The sequence below is a fragment of the Myotis nattereri genome (assembly GCF_964212035.1).
Source record: "Myotis nattereri genome assembly, chromosome: 7".
NCBI lineage: Eukaryota > Metazoa > Chordata > Mammalia > Chiroptera > Vespertilionidae > Myotis > Myotis nattereri.
In genome coordinates this window covers 45,913,187-45,931,087 of record NC_138082.1, presented here as the reverse complement: position 1 = coordinate 45,931,087, position 17,901 = coordinate 45,913,187, and the positions used below count along the sequence as shown (strand labels likewise).

At 36.7% G+C, this 17,901-nt stretch overlaps 1 protein-coding gene across 7 annotated transcripts in view; it reads right to left on the bottom strand.

Annotated features, from left to right (window-relative positions):
- The window catches only part of SLC25A12 (solute carrier family 25 member 12), a 171,523-nt gene that overhangs the window by 27,069 nt on the left and 126,553 nt on the right, over positions 1-17,901 (bottom strand). For all 7 annotated transcript variants that reach the window (XM_081095643.1, XM_081095645.1, XM_081095647.1 and 4 more), the window contains 6 exons: positions 14,436-14,582; positions 12,082-12,220; positions 10,944-11,037; positions 9,068-9,152; positions 1,535-1,616; positions 77-235 (listed from right to left, as the gene is read on the bottom strand). In XM_081095643.1, coding sequence (XP_080951769.1) covers positions 77-235; positions 1,535-1,616; positions 9,068-9,152; positions 10,944-11,037; positions 12,082-12,220; positions 14,436-14,582 — 706 coding nt within the window. The remainder of the gene's footprint in view (positions 1-76; positions 236-1,534; positions 1,617-9,067; positions 9,153-10,943; positions 11,038-12,081; positions 12,221-14,435; positions 14,583-17,901) is intronic.

Sequence of the window (17,901 nt, the reverse complement as noted above, 5' to 3'; positions counted from 1 at the left end):
CATAACAAGTGAGTTAAAACCTGCTTCTGGTGAGATAAAAATCACTAACTTCTGCAGCTGAGATTTGCTTACTCACCCCGGTAGAGTCCAAAGAAGCCCTCATAACGCAAGACTTTCTTAAAACAGTCAAAGCTGTTTTTGTACATCAGCTCTCCCACCACAGAGCCAGTGCCACGCTGGTTTTGCATGCGGGTCTTCACCAGATCTATAGGATATACTGCAGTGGCTCCCACAGCTACAAATAAAACAATTTTGAGGCTTAAAAAAGAGCACAATTAAGTGGGGAATCTATAAGGACAACAAATCTTATCTCAAAGGACTAGAAAATAAAACAGTATCTTTCTCACAAGAGACTTTGTTATTCTTCCTCCCATACACAGCTGAACCACACAGGCTGGCAACCACTGGATCCATAAATACAGTTGCTTCAGAGAACAACTACAGTGGATTTTCAAGTCATCACCAACATTAGACAATCAACACTCAATTTTCTGTAACATTAAACTATTATACGTAACATATTTTTAAAAACAACGTATTTCTTGGTATTTCCCATTAAATGCTTAAATATACCAGTTACTCTTTAAAATGACTATATATGTACACGTAAGTGACTATAACTTAAAATTTTAGTTTGCTGAAACATTTGGTATATTAAACTTAGTTACAATCATAATACTGAAACCAAATCTCAATATAATCCTACCCCTACATACAGAATTTGTTAAAAAAAAACCCCACCAGGCTTTAGATTTCTCATGGCCTAAAAAATGTATAACATGAACTAGAGCATTATATTTTTCAATTGTTGAAAACCAAAACATGCTTTGCAACTTCTAAAACCCAGACTGAAAAGAAAAAATAATAGTTTCATCAGTTCAGGCTTATTTTGAAAAATCGTAAGTATTTTAATCACACCTGATATGTTCTTATCATCAAAGCAATTTTAGATTCTACACTATTTCTATGCAGATGTTTAAGCAGAAAGAAAAAAAAACAACAACACAAAAAAATCTTGAATTTTGCCCAGGAACAGGGAGGAGAGGTTCATTTTAGCAAATAAGCTACAAGTCCAGATATTCTTCAACTAGTAAAAGGGAAGAGGAAAAGAATACAAGTAGAGAAACGAAAGTGAATCACTTTGAGAGGTTGTTTTATTTCATAACGTTCTGGGATTTGTACCCCAAATCTTGATTTCCTACCTGCCCTCACCCCCAACACCATAAACATAGTCTTATTCTCCATTGCTTTGTACTGGCTTTAACCAGTATAATTAAAGTGAGTGCAGCACTGCAGCCAAGACTTTCACATTATGACAGAGGTTTTGTCCTAAAGACAGACTGGAGCCAGAGGGGCTATGGCCATGCTATGACAAGTCCTCTGATCAGAGGTAAAAAAATAAAAAATGCTTCAGAAAGCCCTGCAGCCGTGACCCACAGGAACAATGAACTGCACTTTTGCTGATCTGTCCCGGTCTAGTGAGATAATATTACATGATCACAAGCTTGAAACAGCACACAGACACATCACTCACCTCCAGCAACTGAGCCCAGAGTGAATCTGTAAGCAGACTCGGCAATCTGGAGCCAGACAGACCTGCCTAAACCATGAGATTGCTGTGGGGTAAAGGAAAACATGTAAAAAAAGTGGAAAAACATACAGCAAACCAAAAAAGCTACAATAGCTATTTTAAGATTTTAAAACGAATGCCTGTATTATTGGCATTGAAAAACCATATCCAGCCAAAGAGACACCGTTGCTTTCCCCCATTTTTTTTACAGACCTATCAATGCCTCATTTATCTGCTGCTATTGGGATATACACTATCATTTTACTGAAGTGAATAAATATTTCAAGTATAACATTTTCCCCCTCCTTTACATTAAACAAGGTAAAATTTTAAACCTTTCTAAAATGTACAAAAACTATCTTGATTCGTAGACCAGAGACTATTGATCATAATCTACCATCTCTAATGACTGGAGGTTATCATATTCATATGTCCATCACTTACTGCATTAAGATCTGACACAGCTGTCTGTGCTATCCACCCATGCCTGACAGCTATTACCTCTTCTACCAACAGCCTCCTAGTTTGATTTTGCCACCTCTCATTTGTTAGGGCTGGAGAAATCACATAATTAGGATTGTTAGGATTTTATGCAAAGCAATGTCAAGAACTTCTCTTTTGGGATAAAGTGAAAACCTTTAATAACTACTATTTCTAGAGTCAGAGTCTTATTTCTGGCTTTGCAGCTCAACCACTGAGGCTACCGCTAGCTAAATGTAGTATTTCTGACCTCAGCTATTGAGCATTTGCTCTCCTAGATCTATGTATTCCCCAACTGCATAAAGAAAATACCTAAGGGGCTTTAAAAAAAAAAAATCCCTGGGGCCTGGGGTTTATATATTTTTAAAAGGTTTCAAATTATTCTGCTATGTAGCCAGGTTGAGAACCACTGTCCTAGCCACATTTACAGTTCTAACGTAAAATCTACGATGATAATTAAGCAAAGGGGGAAATCCTGTTGTGATTCAGAATGCTATTTCATTGATACCCTACAGCATAAAGAATCTGAAATAAGTTGCCTATATTAGTGTATCAGTCTTGTTCTTTAATGTTTTCATTATGAAATAGCAGGTATTGAACAGTCTGAAATGAAAGAATAAAATACTTGCTTTATTATAAAGAAAATGAAAAATATTAACTTGAAATGAGGTTTTTAAAACAGAATAAAAAAAGTTTAGATACTCTTATTAGAATAATTTAATGGAAAGGGAATCCATGCCTAAAATCTAGAAGGAAAAGGGTAAACTAGTCTACTCTGATTTGCTTTCATCTGTACAATCTCTGAATACGCTTCAGTTAGTTTCTTTATATGTTGACTAAACACAGTGAGGCTAACCTGTTATTTCTTGTTGTTTTATAAAAATATATTTTTATTGACTTCAGAGAGAAGGGAAAGGGAGAGATAAAAATATCAATGATGAAAGAGAATCATTGATAAGCTGCCTCCTGCACACCCCCTATTGGCTATGGAGCTCACAATTAAGGCATGTACACTGACTGGGAATTGAACTGCGACCTCCTGGTTCATAGCTCGACACTCAACCACTGAGCCATATGGGCCAGGCTAACCAGTTATTTCTAATACTCTGTTTCAAAGACAAAATAGTTGAAAACAAATGCAGTCTGTATCTTCAAGTTAAAGATGATGTTTGCTATCACATTGCTTGAAGAAATTTAAGTAATAACATTATGACTTAAATTTTATAATATTTTAAAATCAATGTGGTTGTTATGCTACTTATTAAACACACAGCATATGTTTTTAACTTCTAAAAACATGCACATAAAACTTTTTCCCAAAGTTAGAATTTCTCAATAACAAAACTGGGTGAAAATAAACCTCATTCTCACATAGTATGAATTATTTTCAATCATGTCTCCTCTCAACAGAATATGTTGAATTAAAACTCATAGAATAAAAGGGCTATAATCGCAAATAAGAGACAAGTAACCACTAATTCCCTTTTTCATCTAAAAGGTTTGTCCTGTGTTCAACCACATATGTTTTCTTTATACTCTCTTCCTTTAAAGAATGTTTATAAGCCCTACAAAATCCTATGAAAACTGAAGGATTATACTATGCTTTAATTCTTAGCTAAAAACATCTCTAACTATGAATGCCCAAATGCCTTTTGAAAGAAATGTTGCCTCCACCCTTATTAAATAGCACTTAAAAAAAAAAAAAAAGCACTATATGGTTACTAAGGGTTCTTTTTTGGGCTCAGCTATAACTTACGGTTCACTTTTATTCAGGTATGTAAATTAATGTAATTAATGCTATGGATTTCACATCATGAATATTCATAAGTAGAATGCTACTGTAGCTGTCATCCCTATTAATGACTGTGTACGGAATTTTTAGCATTTAGGCTGGAAGAAAATACTCAGCACTAAGAAGATTGCCTACCGTGAGCAAATGGGCCAAAGGAAAAGGTGCTCTTTCCCTTAAGGTTATGATTATGATCTTGAAGGTGGTATTTAACAAGATTGTTTTTCAAAGCAAAACGAAAGTGGGACATCTTTAAAAAAAAAGAGAGCATCTTAAATGATTTTTTTTAATTAAATCTTTATTGTTCAGATTATTACATTTGTTCCTCTTTCCCCCCCCCCCCCCATAACTCCCCTCCTCCCAGGTCCCGCCCCACCCTCCGCCCTCACTCCCCACCCACTGTCCTCATCCATAGGTGCACGATTTTTGTCCAGTCTCTTCCCGCATCTCCCACACCCCTCTCCCCCGCAAGAATGGTCAGTCCATTCCCTTTCTATGTCCTTGATTCTATTATAATCACCAGTTCATTCTGTTCATCAGATTATTTATTCACTTGATTCTTAGATTCACTTGTTGATAGATGCATATTTGTTGTTCATAATTTGTATCTTTACCTTTTTCTTCCTCTTCCTCTTCTTAAAGGATACCTTTCAGCATTTCATATAATCCTGGTTTGGTGGTGATGAACTCCTTTAGCTTTTCCTTATCTGTGAAGCTCTTTATCTGACCTTCAATTCTGAATGATAGCTTTGCTGGATAAAGTAATCTTGGTTGTAGGTACTTGCCATTCATCACTTTGAATATTTCTTGCCACTCCCTTCTGGCCTGCAAAGTTTCTGTTGAGAAATCAGCTGACAGTCGTATGGGTATTCCCTTGTAGGTAACTGAGTTTCTTTCTCTTGCTGTTTTTAAGATTCTCTCTTTATCTTTTGCTCTTGGCATTTTAATTATGATGTGTCTTGGTGTGGTCCTCTTTGGATTCCTTTTGTTTGGGGTTCTCTGCGCTTCTTGGACTTGTAAGTCCATTTCTTTCACCAGGTGGGGGAAGTTTTCTGTCATTATTTCTTCAAATAGGTTTTCAATATCTTGCTCTCTCTCATCTTCTGGCACCCCTATAATTCTGATGTTGGTACGCTTGAAGCTGTCCCAGAGGCTCCTTACACTATCCTCGCATTTTTGGATTCTTTTTTCATTTTGCTTTTCCGGTTGGGTGTTTTTTGCTTCCTCGCATTTCAAATCATTGACTTGATTCTTGCGCTCCTCTGGTCTGCTGTCGGGAGTCTGTATAATATTCGTTATTTCAGTCCGTGTATGCTTAATTTCTAGTTGGTTCCCCAATATAAGATCGAGGGTCTCATTAGTTTTCTTGTAGATCTCATTAAGTTTATCGGCGGCTTCTAAACAGTTCTTGAGAGACCTTAAAAGTGTCGTTCTGAACTCTATATCTTCCATTGACAATTTTGTCCTGTTTCTTTGTCTCCGCATTTTGTTAGGCTTTCTTGGTGCACCTCCTAGTGGTCTTTGTGCGCAGTCTTATAGTTAAACCTTGATTGTTGTAGCTAATACCAGGGAGGGTTTGACCTCCAGGCCAAGTGGCTATGAGAATCAGCTGTGTCTGCCCTTAAATGATTTTTAATTTGCTCCCTAAGTATATGCATATGATTAAAAGTGACTAGAGATCTCATTTGGAGAAGAGAGGGTTCTTTTGCTTTTGTTGTTATATGTATTCTCATCCTATAAATGAGAATTGGATAAGACAAGATCATGTCAGTTAACAAGTCAAGCAACCTGCCCAAACCAAGCTGCTTCATGTAGTGTGCCAGTCCGATAAAGAGAACTGCCTCTTCCACATGGCACACTATTAATGGATAGGAGAAAAGGAAGAAAAAGCTGACATCTTTTTCCCCCATCAATTAAAAATTTTTTAATTGTAACATAAAATTTCAGCCAACACACGCAAAAAATTTTTAAGTAAAACAATTTAGGCAATAAAGAAGAAAATGTAAAGATACAATTCTTCCTCACTTCCTATCCCCTTCCACCTAGGGAAAGAAAGTAAATGAAGGTGGATGAAGGAATTATGTCACACACACACACACACACACACACACACACTTGAGCCCAACTTGGAGTGTGCTCAGATAGGCTTCTTATAGTCAACAACAGTAACAACCACAGCAATAATGGTAATTAACATTTATTGCTTGCTTAGTAGGTGCCAGGCCTAATGTAAGTACATTATCTCATATAATTCTCACAATGACCCTATCAGATGAATACTACTCTCTTTATTTAATGAGGAAACTGAGAAAGAATGTCACATAATCAGTGCCCCAGTTCTTATCCTCTGCCTCTTAACTTCCCTTCTGTTTCTGAATTCACAGATTCTATGTCATGCACTTGTGTTTTAATAACCACTTTCATAGGTTGAGATAACAACAAAACTTGCCATCCCTCCTATTTTATTTTTATTGATTTCAGAGAGGAAAGGAGAAGTAGAGAAAGACAGAAATATCAATGAAGAGAGAGAATCACTGTTCGGCTGCCTCCTGCATGCTTCCTTCTGGGGATCGAGTCTGCAACTACGGCAGGGAATCGAACTGTGACCTACGGTTCATAGGTTGATGCTCAACCACTGAACCACACTAGCCAGGCCCTTTCCTCCTATTTTATATCTAAGTTTCAAGTAGATATCTATAGGGCAACATTCTATATATTAAATGTAAATAATTCATGTATTCGGAGGATACTGTCATTTAGAATTTAGAAAATGAAATTAAAATCAATTGATTCACACTATTTTTGCAGAATGCAGGAGTTTGACAGAATCTTGAAAATATTTGAAGGAGAAACTGAAGTCCACAGAAACATGTAGCAGATCCCAAGAATAATAAGGCCAGATTTCACAATGTATGTAAATAGGGACATTAATTTTAATCCCACTTAAATCTTCATAAATTTGTCTTTAAAATTCTAAAAATTATTTATTACTTCTATTGAGTTTTATTTTTAAGAGGTGTTTTAACAATAATTCACAAGGAAAAATACATTTGAAATCTCCATTTTTTATTTCTCTATTTCTAACCCTCAGCAATAAGACTACACAACCTAGCTGATGTGGGAGAGGGAAAACAGAATGACTCTGAGACTCCTCCTTTGGGGACAATGCAAGAATACCCAGGAGCTCTGCCTATTCTCAGGAGATTCCAGATCCCTGTGCCATCCTACTGGTTAGAGAAAAGGCACAGCAGGCACTCCAGCACCACTCTGGCTGTCAATCAGAAACCCAGGGAAAGAGAAGGTGGCGATTTTTATCACTACCCATTTGCGAGCATCTAACAAGATCTTTGAGGCCATCACACCAGCATAAAGGCATCAGTGCTGCCCACTGAAGGCAGGCAAATCACCTTCCAATCTGTCTACAAGAAAAATTACACCAGTAGCAGAATTATATCACCTTCCTAAAGACTAAGAAATATGAAGATAAAATTAGGGTGCCAGAGATTACAAAAACAGCTTTCAGATACGACTTGTAGGAAAATTGCTAGAGGCAAGAGAGTAAGGTAAAAATGAAAAGTAAGAGCAGCAGAAAGGCTGAGAAAGGAGGAATGAGTTGGGATTTTTAAATTCATTACACTGTCTTTAATAAGCTAAATGAAATATTCCATTATTATAAATATGAGGACACCCCCAGGGAAAGCTATATTAATAGACATGTAACACTGAAAAATAGCTCCTTTTGAAATGCAATTTTTCAAACTTCAAGGAAAATTTTTATAAATGTACACTATAAAATATAAAATTAAATTCAATAAGAGCTCTTTAATTTAAATATTCAATGTATCAACTTTTTAATAATTTTGTTAAATTTCATTATAAATCAGTGAATTGAAATAAATTAACGTATTTTTTAAAGGCTGTGAGAACTTATAAGGGAAATAAACTTTGACAGCAGCAGATAAGGGGTTTTTGCTACTAAAAAAGCTAAATTGCAATGGGTTACAGGTACATTTTAATCTGCAGGAAGCTCTATTACACACCGAGCAAACAAAGTATTAACATAAAATGTAGATATAAAAGTAATATTTTCAATTTACTGCGCAGAATATAAAAGTTCTTGTTTATTATGTAAAGTAGATCTGGAAATTCTAATTCATTTCAGAGGCAGAATCATCATTTCATGGAGCTCAAGTAGAAGTAAGATTTCCTACCAAAATTCCCCAGCAGACCACACTTATAAGCCTTGATCTTTCACTAGCTCGTCGGGCTATTTCACCAGAAGTGGCAGCACTAAAGAAAGGTGGACTCGGGCTCTTTTTGTGGCATGCCCATTCAGCTTCTTTATTCCCTCCTTCCTTGTCTTCTGCCTTCTTTGCCCCTCTCCCCATGATGTCCCGATGTCATCTAGCCTCATAGGTCATCACAATCTCCTAAGGTATCAGGGACACAGGTCTCATGTCTGTGAGAGCAGGTAAATACCAGGAGGACAAGCAATAGCCCTCCTAACCTCACTCCCCACACAAAGCCATGTGACCATCACTACAACTGAGGCTTCCTCCAACTGCTACAGAAGTGGGAGTTTCTGCTTAAAACAAGATTTATTTTTTAAAAAGTTCCATTTCATTCTTCAAGGTAATATCATGGGGTTTATTTTCCTTTTAAGATAGTATTTTTGAAATCAGAAATGGAGCTATATTAACTTTATAGGACTCAGAGCTATTAATTTAATTATCCTTAATATTTTAAATAACTAATATTTTATCAAAAATTTAACAATCAAGGTTTTCTCTCTAGGTCATTAGTTAATTTTCCTGTGCTACTGTTGTAATCTGTAAGGTATAATATCAGTGAAAGATTTATTAGAGGAATTTTTGTATTTTGAAAACCCTATAAATATCAGTTTAATGATACAAAGTGAACTTAACACTAATCTTTAAATGTGACTAGACAAATTCAGACTGGTAATTCTATGGAGAAGAAAGGCAAGCCCATATATGTTTGCACTCTTATTTTCCTTATGTTAATAAGCTAAAAGACAAGCCACAAACATAAATCTAGTTACTCCATAAAAATAGGAGGGGGTCACAGTCCTATAAAGGTAATCTTTGAACTAAGTAAAATCTCTTTCTGGTAAGTTGTTTTTAAATTTCACCATTCAGAAGCTCTAGGCTGTCATATACATACAACTCCAGCACTTTTAAAGGAGATTCTATTTACGAGACACCTACCTGTCTTTGAAGCTCTGCCAGGTTGTAAGGTAAGGCCCCCTCAGCCAACGGGGCTATTCTCTCAATATCTGCCAAAGTCAAGCGCCTTCAGGCATAAATATGAAAAAGAACTGTTAGACACCAACAAACTCCTCAATCTAAGATAATCTTTCTTCAAAAAAAAAGGGGGGGGGAGGAGAGAACTATGACTTAAAAACAGTATTTCTCGCCCAGCCAACATGGCTCAGTGGTTGAGCGTCGACCTATGAACCAGGAGATCACAGTTTAATTACTGGTCAGGGCATATGCCCAGGTTGTGGGCTCAATCCAAATGTGAGGCATGCAGGAGGTGGCCAATGATTCTCTCTCATCACTGATGTGTCTATCTCTCCCTCTCCCTTCCTCTCTGAAATCAAACAAAAAAAATATATTTTTTAAAAATAGTATTTCTCTATTCATCTAGTGAAAAAAAAAGAACTTGCTTGGCACAACATAAAGCAAAAGATTGCAGATAAATAATGTGGAGTATACAAATTTAAAAAGACTTCAATGTAGATATTAAAAGTAAAGAAATAATTTCTGGCAGAAGCAAAGTATAGATGTTGACAGTTCATACAAACTACATGTATTCTCTTAGTATACATACTTAATACATAGGAATCTTGAGAAAGACAAACACAAAACTGATGGCTGCCTTTAAGGAAAGGCAAAAGGTAGAAGGGAGTCTTTTTTGGAATGCTCTTTTAAACTCTTTGAATTTTGAACCATGTGAATACACTACTGATTCCAAAAAAATTTACTTAAAAATAAGTATGCTAGAAAGTCACTTCACATACAGTTTTGAGAAGCACTTTTTAAAAGCATTTTTTATCATGTAGGAGACTCAAAACCTTTGCTAAAAATGCGAATTCTAAATGAATGAGACATGGTCTGATATTTTATATCAAGAAACCAAAGACTGGTTGGTATATTTAGTATCATCTCTAGCTCAGCAATTCATTATGTAGCATGAAGGCAATGAATTAGCCATGTACACTCAACTTCTATTAGTCCTCAATTCTAGGATTAAAGGCCATTTTTCAGATGTTCCTACACTTAACTACTAGAGGCAATTAGAAAAAAAATCTGATCACTTAACAGATATAAGTCCCCTTTCCCACAGGTCCTGCTGGGTAGCCATAGATAAGAGTTTTTCTTTTAGATTTGCATAAGACTGCACATTAAATACTCTCCATGTACTTTGGGGATGTTTAGTCTATAAAATAGAGACATAAACATCTGAGCTTGTTCGTGATGGTAAATATGATAATAATGTCACTGCATATTTAGGAAAATAATACTCTCCAACACAAAATAGTACATACTTTTTATCAAAATGGCCATTCACAATGAATCCAAAATATTATAAGATTCCTGAACATGTATCTCAGTTTATTAATTCAGGCAAATTTACACAAATCTCTCAAAATTCCTAACACTTTCAGAGAGTCAAGATTAAATCAATTTTTTCCATCCCTCTCTTACATCTTCTCACTTCTATCCCCTTCTCTCTCATTTTTCTTCCTTCCCCTATTTCTCTGCCATGCCCTTCAACAACCCCTTACTCCCTTCTCTGACCTCACTTTTTCCCATCTCTGCTCTCCCTTTTCCTCCTCTCCTCTCCCTTCTCTTCCTCTCTTTTTCTCTCTCCCTTCCCCTCCCTCCATTCGCCCTTACCTTTAGCTTGTCTTCCTCTGTCTCTCTCTCATTCCATTTCTAATATCTGACTGTCTTTCTTTATTGAAATTTATATACTGAATAAACTATTATTTAAATAAACTGAAAGCACACCACTGCTTCACATGTTAAAAGAACTGTCCTATTAATAAATATCGTGAAGAATTATGGGAATAGTTACCCTGTAGCATTATATAAGTCTGCAAGTTGGTATAGGATATCAATTTCTAGTGGGGTGACTTGTCCATAGCGTATTGCATTCTGGGAAAACTCCTCTAGAAGAAAAAAAAATATTTTCAAACCTTAAAAGATTCTTAAAATGCAACAAACTTCTACCTTAACCAATTATAATCTGTAACTAAAGGCATTTTAGTATTATTTTTAAAATCTAAAACTGAATTTAAATTCCCAAATTTAACTATCCTATATAATATAAGGCTAATATGTAAATCTACCAAATGGCAGAACAACCAGTGGCTATGACACGCACTGACCACCAGGGGGCAGATGCTCAACGCAGGAGCTGCTCCTGGGTGGTCAGTGCACTCCCACAGGGGTAGTGCCGCTCAGCCAGAAGCCGGGCTCATGGCTGGTGAGCGCGGCAGTGGTGGCAGGAGCCTCTCCCACCTCTGTGGCAACACTAAGGATGTCCAACTGACGGTTTAGGCCCGCTCCCCCTAGAGGGCCTAAGCTGTCAGTCGGACATCCCCTGAGGGCTCCTGGACTGCAAGAGGGCACAGGCCGGGCTAAGGAACCCCCCAAGTGCACAAATCTCTTGCACCAGGCCTCTAGTATAACTATAAAATTCTGAAAGCTAGCAAAAGAAAATGTTATGATTATGAAACAGCAAAAACAAACAAAGATAAATTAACTTCAAAGATAAAACAATCTATTTAAAATCTTTTTATCTTGTTTATTCACCTTGGTCTTCAGAGTTACAAAATAAAAGAACTGGCTGCTCTCCAGTCACCTAAAACATCCTACTACCACTCAGCAAAAGGCATGGGCTTGCCCTTCTCTCCGTGGCAACTCCTTCCTAGTACAAACAAGCTGCTGCCACAGTGCCACTGACCTGTTTGACAGATTGGGCCAAGGTTCTTTTCAAAACTGTCAAAGCCACTTTTCCATTTCTGACCTCAGCATCCCATTAAATCCACCTGGATTTTTGGAGACCATTATGGCCCAACTGAAGCATATACACATGGCAACATACTTTCTGGATCTGACTTCAGAATGGTAACTAAGATCAACCTCATGCCCTAAATAAAAAAAAGTGAAAATGCTGAGATTCAAATCAATATATACATTTGAAGTCTTACCCTTTGTGACTTCCACATCTTTCCTTGTGCCAGCTAGAATGCTATATATCTTACGAACAAGCTCCATGTTATTCAGCAATGAGTTAAATGCATTGAAGTAGGAGAAGCTAACTTGATGTGAGATACTTCCTCCAGCTGCCTAGGAAATCACAACACAAAAAGTTAAAAAACAAAAACAAAACAAACATGTTATGGACACTGCACTTTTCTCAAAGAATATCCAAAGGAGTCTTCCTTATTAAAATGATTAACAACCAGTCCATAAATACAAGGAAAGTATCTACTGAAACACTCAGTGCCGCTCATGCCCTCAGGGAGGTCTATGTAATTTAGGTTTTAAGGAAGAAAGCAACATCTGGAAGTTGGACTTCATGGTTCATCTACCTATAAGGTCAGAAACAACAAATATAATTATTGCAGATCAAAAACAATAGTTATTTAAACAGGATTTTCAAGACCCTCAACTATGGAACTCCTGCTAGTTCTGGGTAATCCAAACATCAATACTACACTATAAGGAGCATTTTTAAAACTTGCTTTTTTTTTTTTTTTTCACACACATACAGAAAAAACAGTAGTAACTTTAAATTTTAAAACTATATCAACTTTCCTAGTCTTTTTTTTTTTAAGGCCATTGTTATAGTTAAGATATTTAACAGTCTGTGCTGGGCTCTGAATCTATATCATGAAAGATACAACTACCCAAAACTCCAAAAAATGCAGATAAAATCTAGACAGGATTTATTCATCATAAATTATATCTTTGGCCGAAACCGGTTTGGCTCAGTGGATAGAGCGTCGGCCTGCGGACTGAGGGGTCCCGGGCTCGATTCCGGTCAAGGGCATGTACCTGGGTTGCGGGCACATCTGCAGTAGGAGATGTGCAGGAGGCAGCTGATCGATGTTTCTCTCTCATCGATGTTTCTGGCTCTCTATCTCTCTCCCTTCCTCTCTGTAAAAAAATCAATAAAATATATTAAAAAAAAGTATATCTTTGATGGAAGAGCTTAAAAAAGGCTCTCATGCTGGGAAGGGATGGAGGCAATGTGGCCTTCATGACCTCTGCAGGGTGAGGAGGCAATTTCTCCCTCTGCCCTACGATTCGGCCATAAACTAAAAAATGAATACTTTTTATAGTTTGCAAAGCCTAATTTCTAAGCCAGGAGTCACAGGAACCCACATGATTGAAAACATTATCTATTAAAAACTCAAATAAATACTTATGGAAATACCAGAGTGGCAACCTACCACCCCTCATACACATACATGCCTTAACCCAAATACAGATATTTGTATTAGTCTGAATTTGGATACCAGTGATCCAAAAGCAAATTATTTAACATATCAACCTGAATGGACAAGATTAAGTGGGTTCCTTCACTGTAAGGCACTCAATAAGTTCTCTCTAGGATTTTCTCTCCTTTTCCCCTTCTTTCCTCCCTCTCTCACTTTTTTTTCTTCCTTCCTTTCATTTTTTGACCGGGGTTTGAGGTGAGGGTAAGGGAGTGGGAGATGGGTGTCAAGGAGGTGAAATGTGTAGGAGAAAGTGACATGCTCCATGTTCAAATTCACTGAAGAAAAAGAACAGAAGTTGATCTTTCTACCCCAGTCTAAATCAGAGATAATGATCTTCAGCTGAAACAACAAAAGCATTCATTGGCTTTCCTCCATTAAAAACAAGCAGCAATCAAAAACCTATACATAAGTACAACCCCCGGACAATACAACTGGGAAGTGAGGAAAGTTTCACCATTCTTTGTGAGGAAGTGGAAGACATCAGTGTGCTATTGGCCCAGATGATTACTTTATAGAGATTAGCAGTTTTTATGGAACAAAAAACTGTCTGATCCATGCAGACTGACACACAGGTGAAGGGGCAGAGAGAGGAGTGAGCCACAGAGGCTGACACCCACATATTTCCCCCATACCTTCTGCCATGGCCATGGTTGTTAAAACAGAGTAGAGGCCAATGATGATCCCTCTAGCAAACAGCACCCTGCAGGCAACAAAGGAAGGAGCCATCCTTACAGCAAGGCTTTGGGAGTCTGGGGGATGGAAAAAGGAGAGCTACTGCCCACTGGAAAAAGTAATTGCACATCCTTGTCTACGGACTTCCTTGTATTCTGTAGTTGGACTAAGTAAACGGAAATAAACAATTTGGAATGTCTGAGAACAAGATGGTGGCTCTGCTATGATCTGGGGAAGACTATTCGCCATCACCCCTACCTGTTTACCTTCTACCAACCAAATAAAATCAGAATAGTTGAGTCAGGTGGGTCCAGGGAGGCAATCCAGGGCCCAGTGATTCCAAAGGTTTAAGGAAGTAGAAAGCGGGAGTACTTGCTTTTACTTACTGAAACTAAGTTCTCCTCCACAAAGGGAGTAAGCATGTGAGACCGGATGGTAACCATGATGTCACTGAAATCCAGACCAGAGATCATGCCGCTTTTGCTTTTGTCTTTCAGTGCGAAGGCTTGTCTTGCATGTTCCAATTGCAGCTCCTGAAGCGAAAAGTTAGAAATAGCGCATCAGAGTGGTTCAAGTACAACCCAATTGTATGTTTTGGAAAGGAAGCACAGACATCCTTTTGCTACATGCACTTACTACAGAAATGAAGTATGTCCAGCTCTGAATTTACAGCACTTTTACTTTCTTTTGAAAAGCCAATTTTCCTGAAAATGTACTACATATTACTACTCAGTAAAAAGGGATCACAGCATGGCAATGAAGAAAACGGAAGAGGAGGGGAAATCTTCATTTGTTTGAAAAGTTTTCATCACTAAAAACAAGTTGAGTATATTTCCAGTGTTTTAAGTCTTTTAATTAAGTAATAATTTATTCTCTCCTGCTTGAAGGCATTCCTATCATCCAAGAGTACTTCCTGAATTATAAGTTTAGATTCATTTTAAGTTTTTCTATTTCTATATGTTGCAATCAAAGTCAGCCCACCCCCCAATCTCAATAAATTAGAAACTGTTTTTCAAACAATTTAAAAATAAATTTAGTGAGAAACGCTGGTAAGTACAGTTGACGATTGAACTGCGTGGTTCCACTTATATGCAAATGTTTTCAATAAATATATTGTCAGCCCTTTGTATCCCCAGGTTTTACAGTGGCAAATTCAACCAACCACAGATCTGTGTTTGGGAATCCATGGATGTGGAGGGCAAACTGTACGCATTGTTTTATACCATTTTATGTAAGGGACTTGAGCATTCTTAGAATTTTATATTGGCAGGGGCCTTGGAACTAATCCTCCTTGAATACTGAGGGAAGACTGAAAAAGCTGTATGTGGATTTCCAACTGCGTGGAGATTGGTGCTCTTAGTTCCACATTGTCCAGGGACCCACTGTAGTTCTAACATGAAAGGTATGAATAACAAAATACATGACCTGTGTTCAGCTACCACTTACTCCATCCAACTTTGGGCAGTTACTCATAAACTGTAAAACAATCCAGAAGATCTCTGAACTTTTGAACTATTGAACAGCCAAATTTTGTGATAAGTTATATCCATAGAAACAATAAAATGTGGCAGCAATACCTTTAGTACGATACAAAAGTCAAAATTTCAACATTTCTGCCCTAAGGACCTGCTACATAATCCAAATAAATCTGTTACCACAATATAATAATGGTGCTGTTGAATGCCATTTTCACACAATTTGCAACTATGGAAATAATATTCATATCTAAGTACTAAAATATTATTTTTAGATGAAATTAACATTTTCATTTATTTATGAAAGCCTACAAATGTTGCTTTACCTTTTTCTGACATTTAATATAGTTTTTGGTTGAAGTCTCACCATTTTACTAATTTATTTAAATATTTTCATACCCACTTGCAATATCTCAATAATTCAAAGACATTAAAGTTACCCTAGCAGGTGTCTTGAAAATAGCAATAGAAGTGGGGAAACTAAAATTCAACTGGTAAATACATATGAAAGAGAAACAGTACATGGTAGTAAACAACCAGCATGACTTGACAAAGTTTTCTCTCCCCTCCTTTACTTTTTTTAAAAATTGCAACTTTATTAAGGTATAATTGACAAACAAAATTGTATTTAAAGTGTACAATTTGATGATTTCATATATATACACGTTGTGAAAGGATTCCCAAATTAACTAACACATCCATCACCTCATATATTTATCTTTTTTTATGAGAACACAAGTTCTACTCTCTTAGCAAATTTCAATTATACAATATAGTATACAGGATGTTCCAAAAAATGTATGCATACTTTAATTATTAATTCCAATGGGATAATTTTCTTAAAAAAATCATTGAGCCATCAAAAAACGTATGCATACACACCCAATATTATCAACCACAGTCACCATGTTATACACTAGATCCTCAGACCTATCCCTATCTTATACTTGAAAGTTTGCACCCTTTTCCATCCTCTCCCTATCCACCCCCCTCCCCGCCAAGTCACTGGCAACCACTTTTCTACTCTGTTTCTGTGTTCAACATTTTTTTGATTCTATATATGTGATACCATGCAATATTTGTCTGTCTGTCCAGTTTATTTCACTTAGCATAATGCCCTCGAAGCTCATCCACAGTGTATAATATTCCTCTGTAAAAAATTTCCTTATCTATTCATCTGTCAATACTCACTTAAGTGTCTGTACCTTGGCTGTAATAAACATCAGAGTACAGATATCTCTTTGGGACAGGGATTTGTTTCCTTTGCATATTTACACAGAAGTGGAATTTCTGGATCATATGGTGGTTCTATTTTTAACTTCTTGAGGAACCTCCATATTGTTTTCCATAGTGGCTCTACCAGTTTACATCCCCACCAACAGTGTACAAATATCACCTTTTCTCCACATCCTCCCAACACTTGGTTTCTGGTGTGGTGTTTTTTTGTTTGTTTGTTTTGTTTCTAATAGCCATCCTAATGAGTGTGAGGTGGCATCGCATTGTGGTTTTGATTTGTATTTCCCTGAGTATTCGTGATGCTGAACAACTTTTCATGTACCTGTTTGTTGGTCATTTGTATGTCTTTGGAAAAATGTTGATTCAGGTACCTTGTCAATTTTTTAACTAGGTTATCTTGGTTTTGGGGTTGTTTTGCTACTGAATTGTATGAGCTTCTTGTATATTTTGGATATTAACCCCTTATCAGATATGTGGTTTGCAAATATTTTCTCCCATTATTGCTTTTTTGTTTTGTTGATGGCTTCCTTTGCTGTGAAGCTTTTTAGTTTACTGTAGTCTCATTTATTTTGATTTTGTTGCCTCTGCTTTTGGTGTCAAACTCAAAATATCAATGCCAAGAGTTTACCCACTGTTTTCTTTTAGGAGGTTAGTTTAAGGTCTTTATGTTCAAGTTTTTCATCCATTTTGAGGTAATGTTTGTACACAGTGTAAGATAGTTCAGTTTCATTCTTTCACATGTGACTATCCATTTTTCCCAACATCACTTATTGAAGAGACTATCCTTTCCTCACTGTATAGTCTTAGTGCCTTTGTAAAAAATTGACCATATATGCAGAGGCTTATTTCTGGGCTCTCTATTCTGTTCTATTGATTTACTAGCATGTGTCAGTTTTTATGACAATACCATGCTGTTTTGAATACTATCATGTTGTAATATAGTTTAAATTCAGGAAATGTAATGCCTCTAGTTTTGTTCTTTCTCAATATTGTTTTAGCTATTTGGGGACTTCTGTGGCTCCATAAATGTTCTATTTCTGTGAAAAATGCCATTGGAATTTTGATAGGGATTGTGTTGAATCTATAGATTGCTTTGGTGGTATAAACATTTTAACAATATTGTTTCAATCCATGAACACAG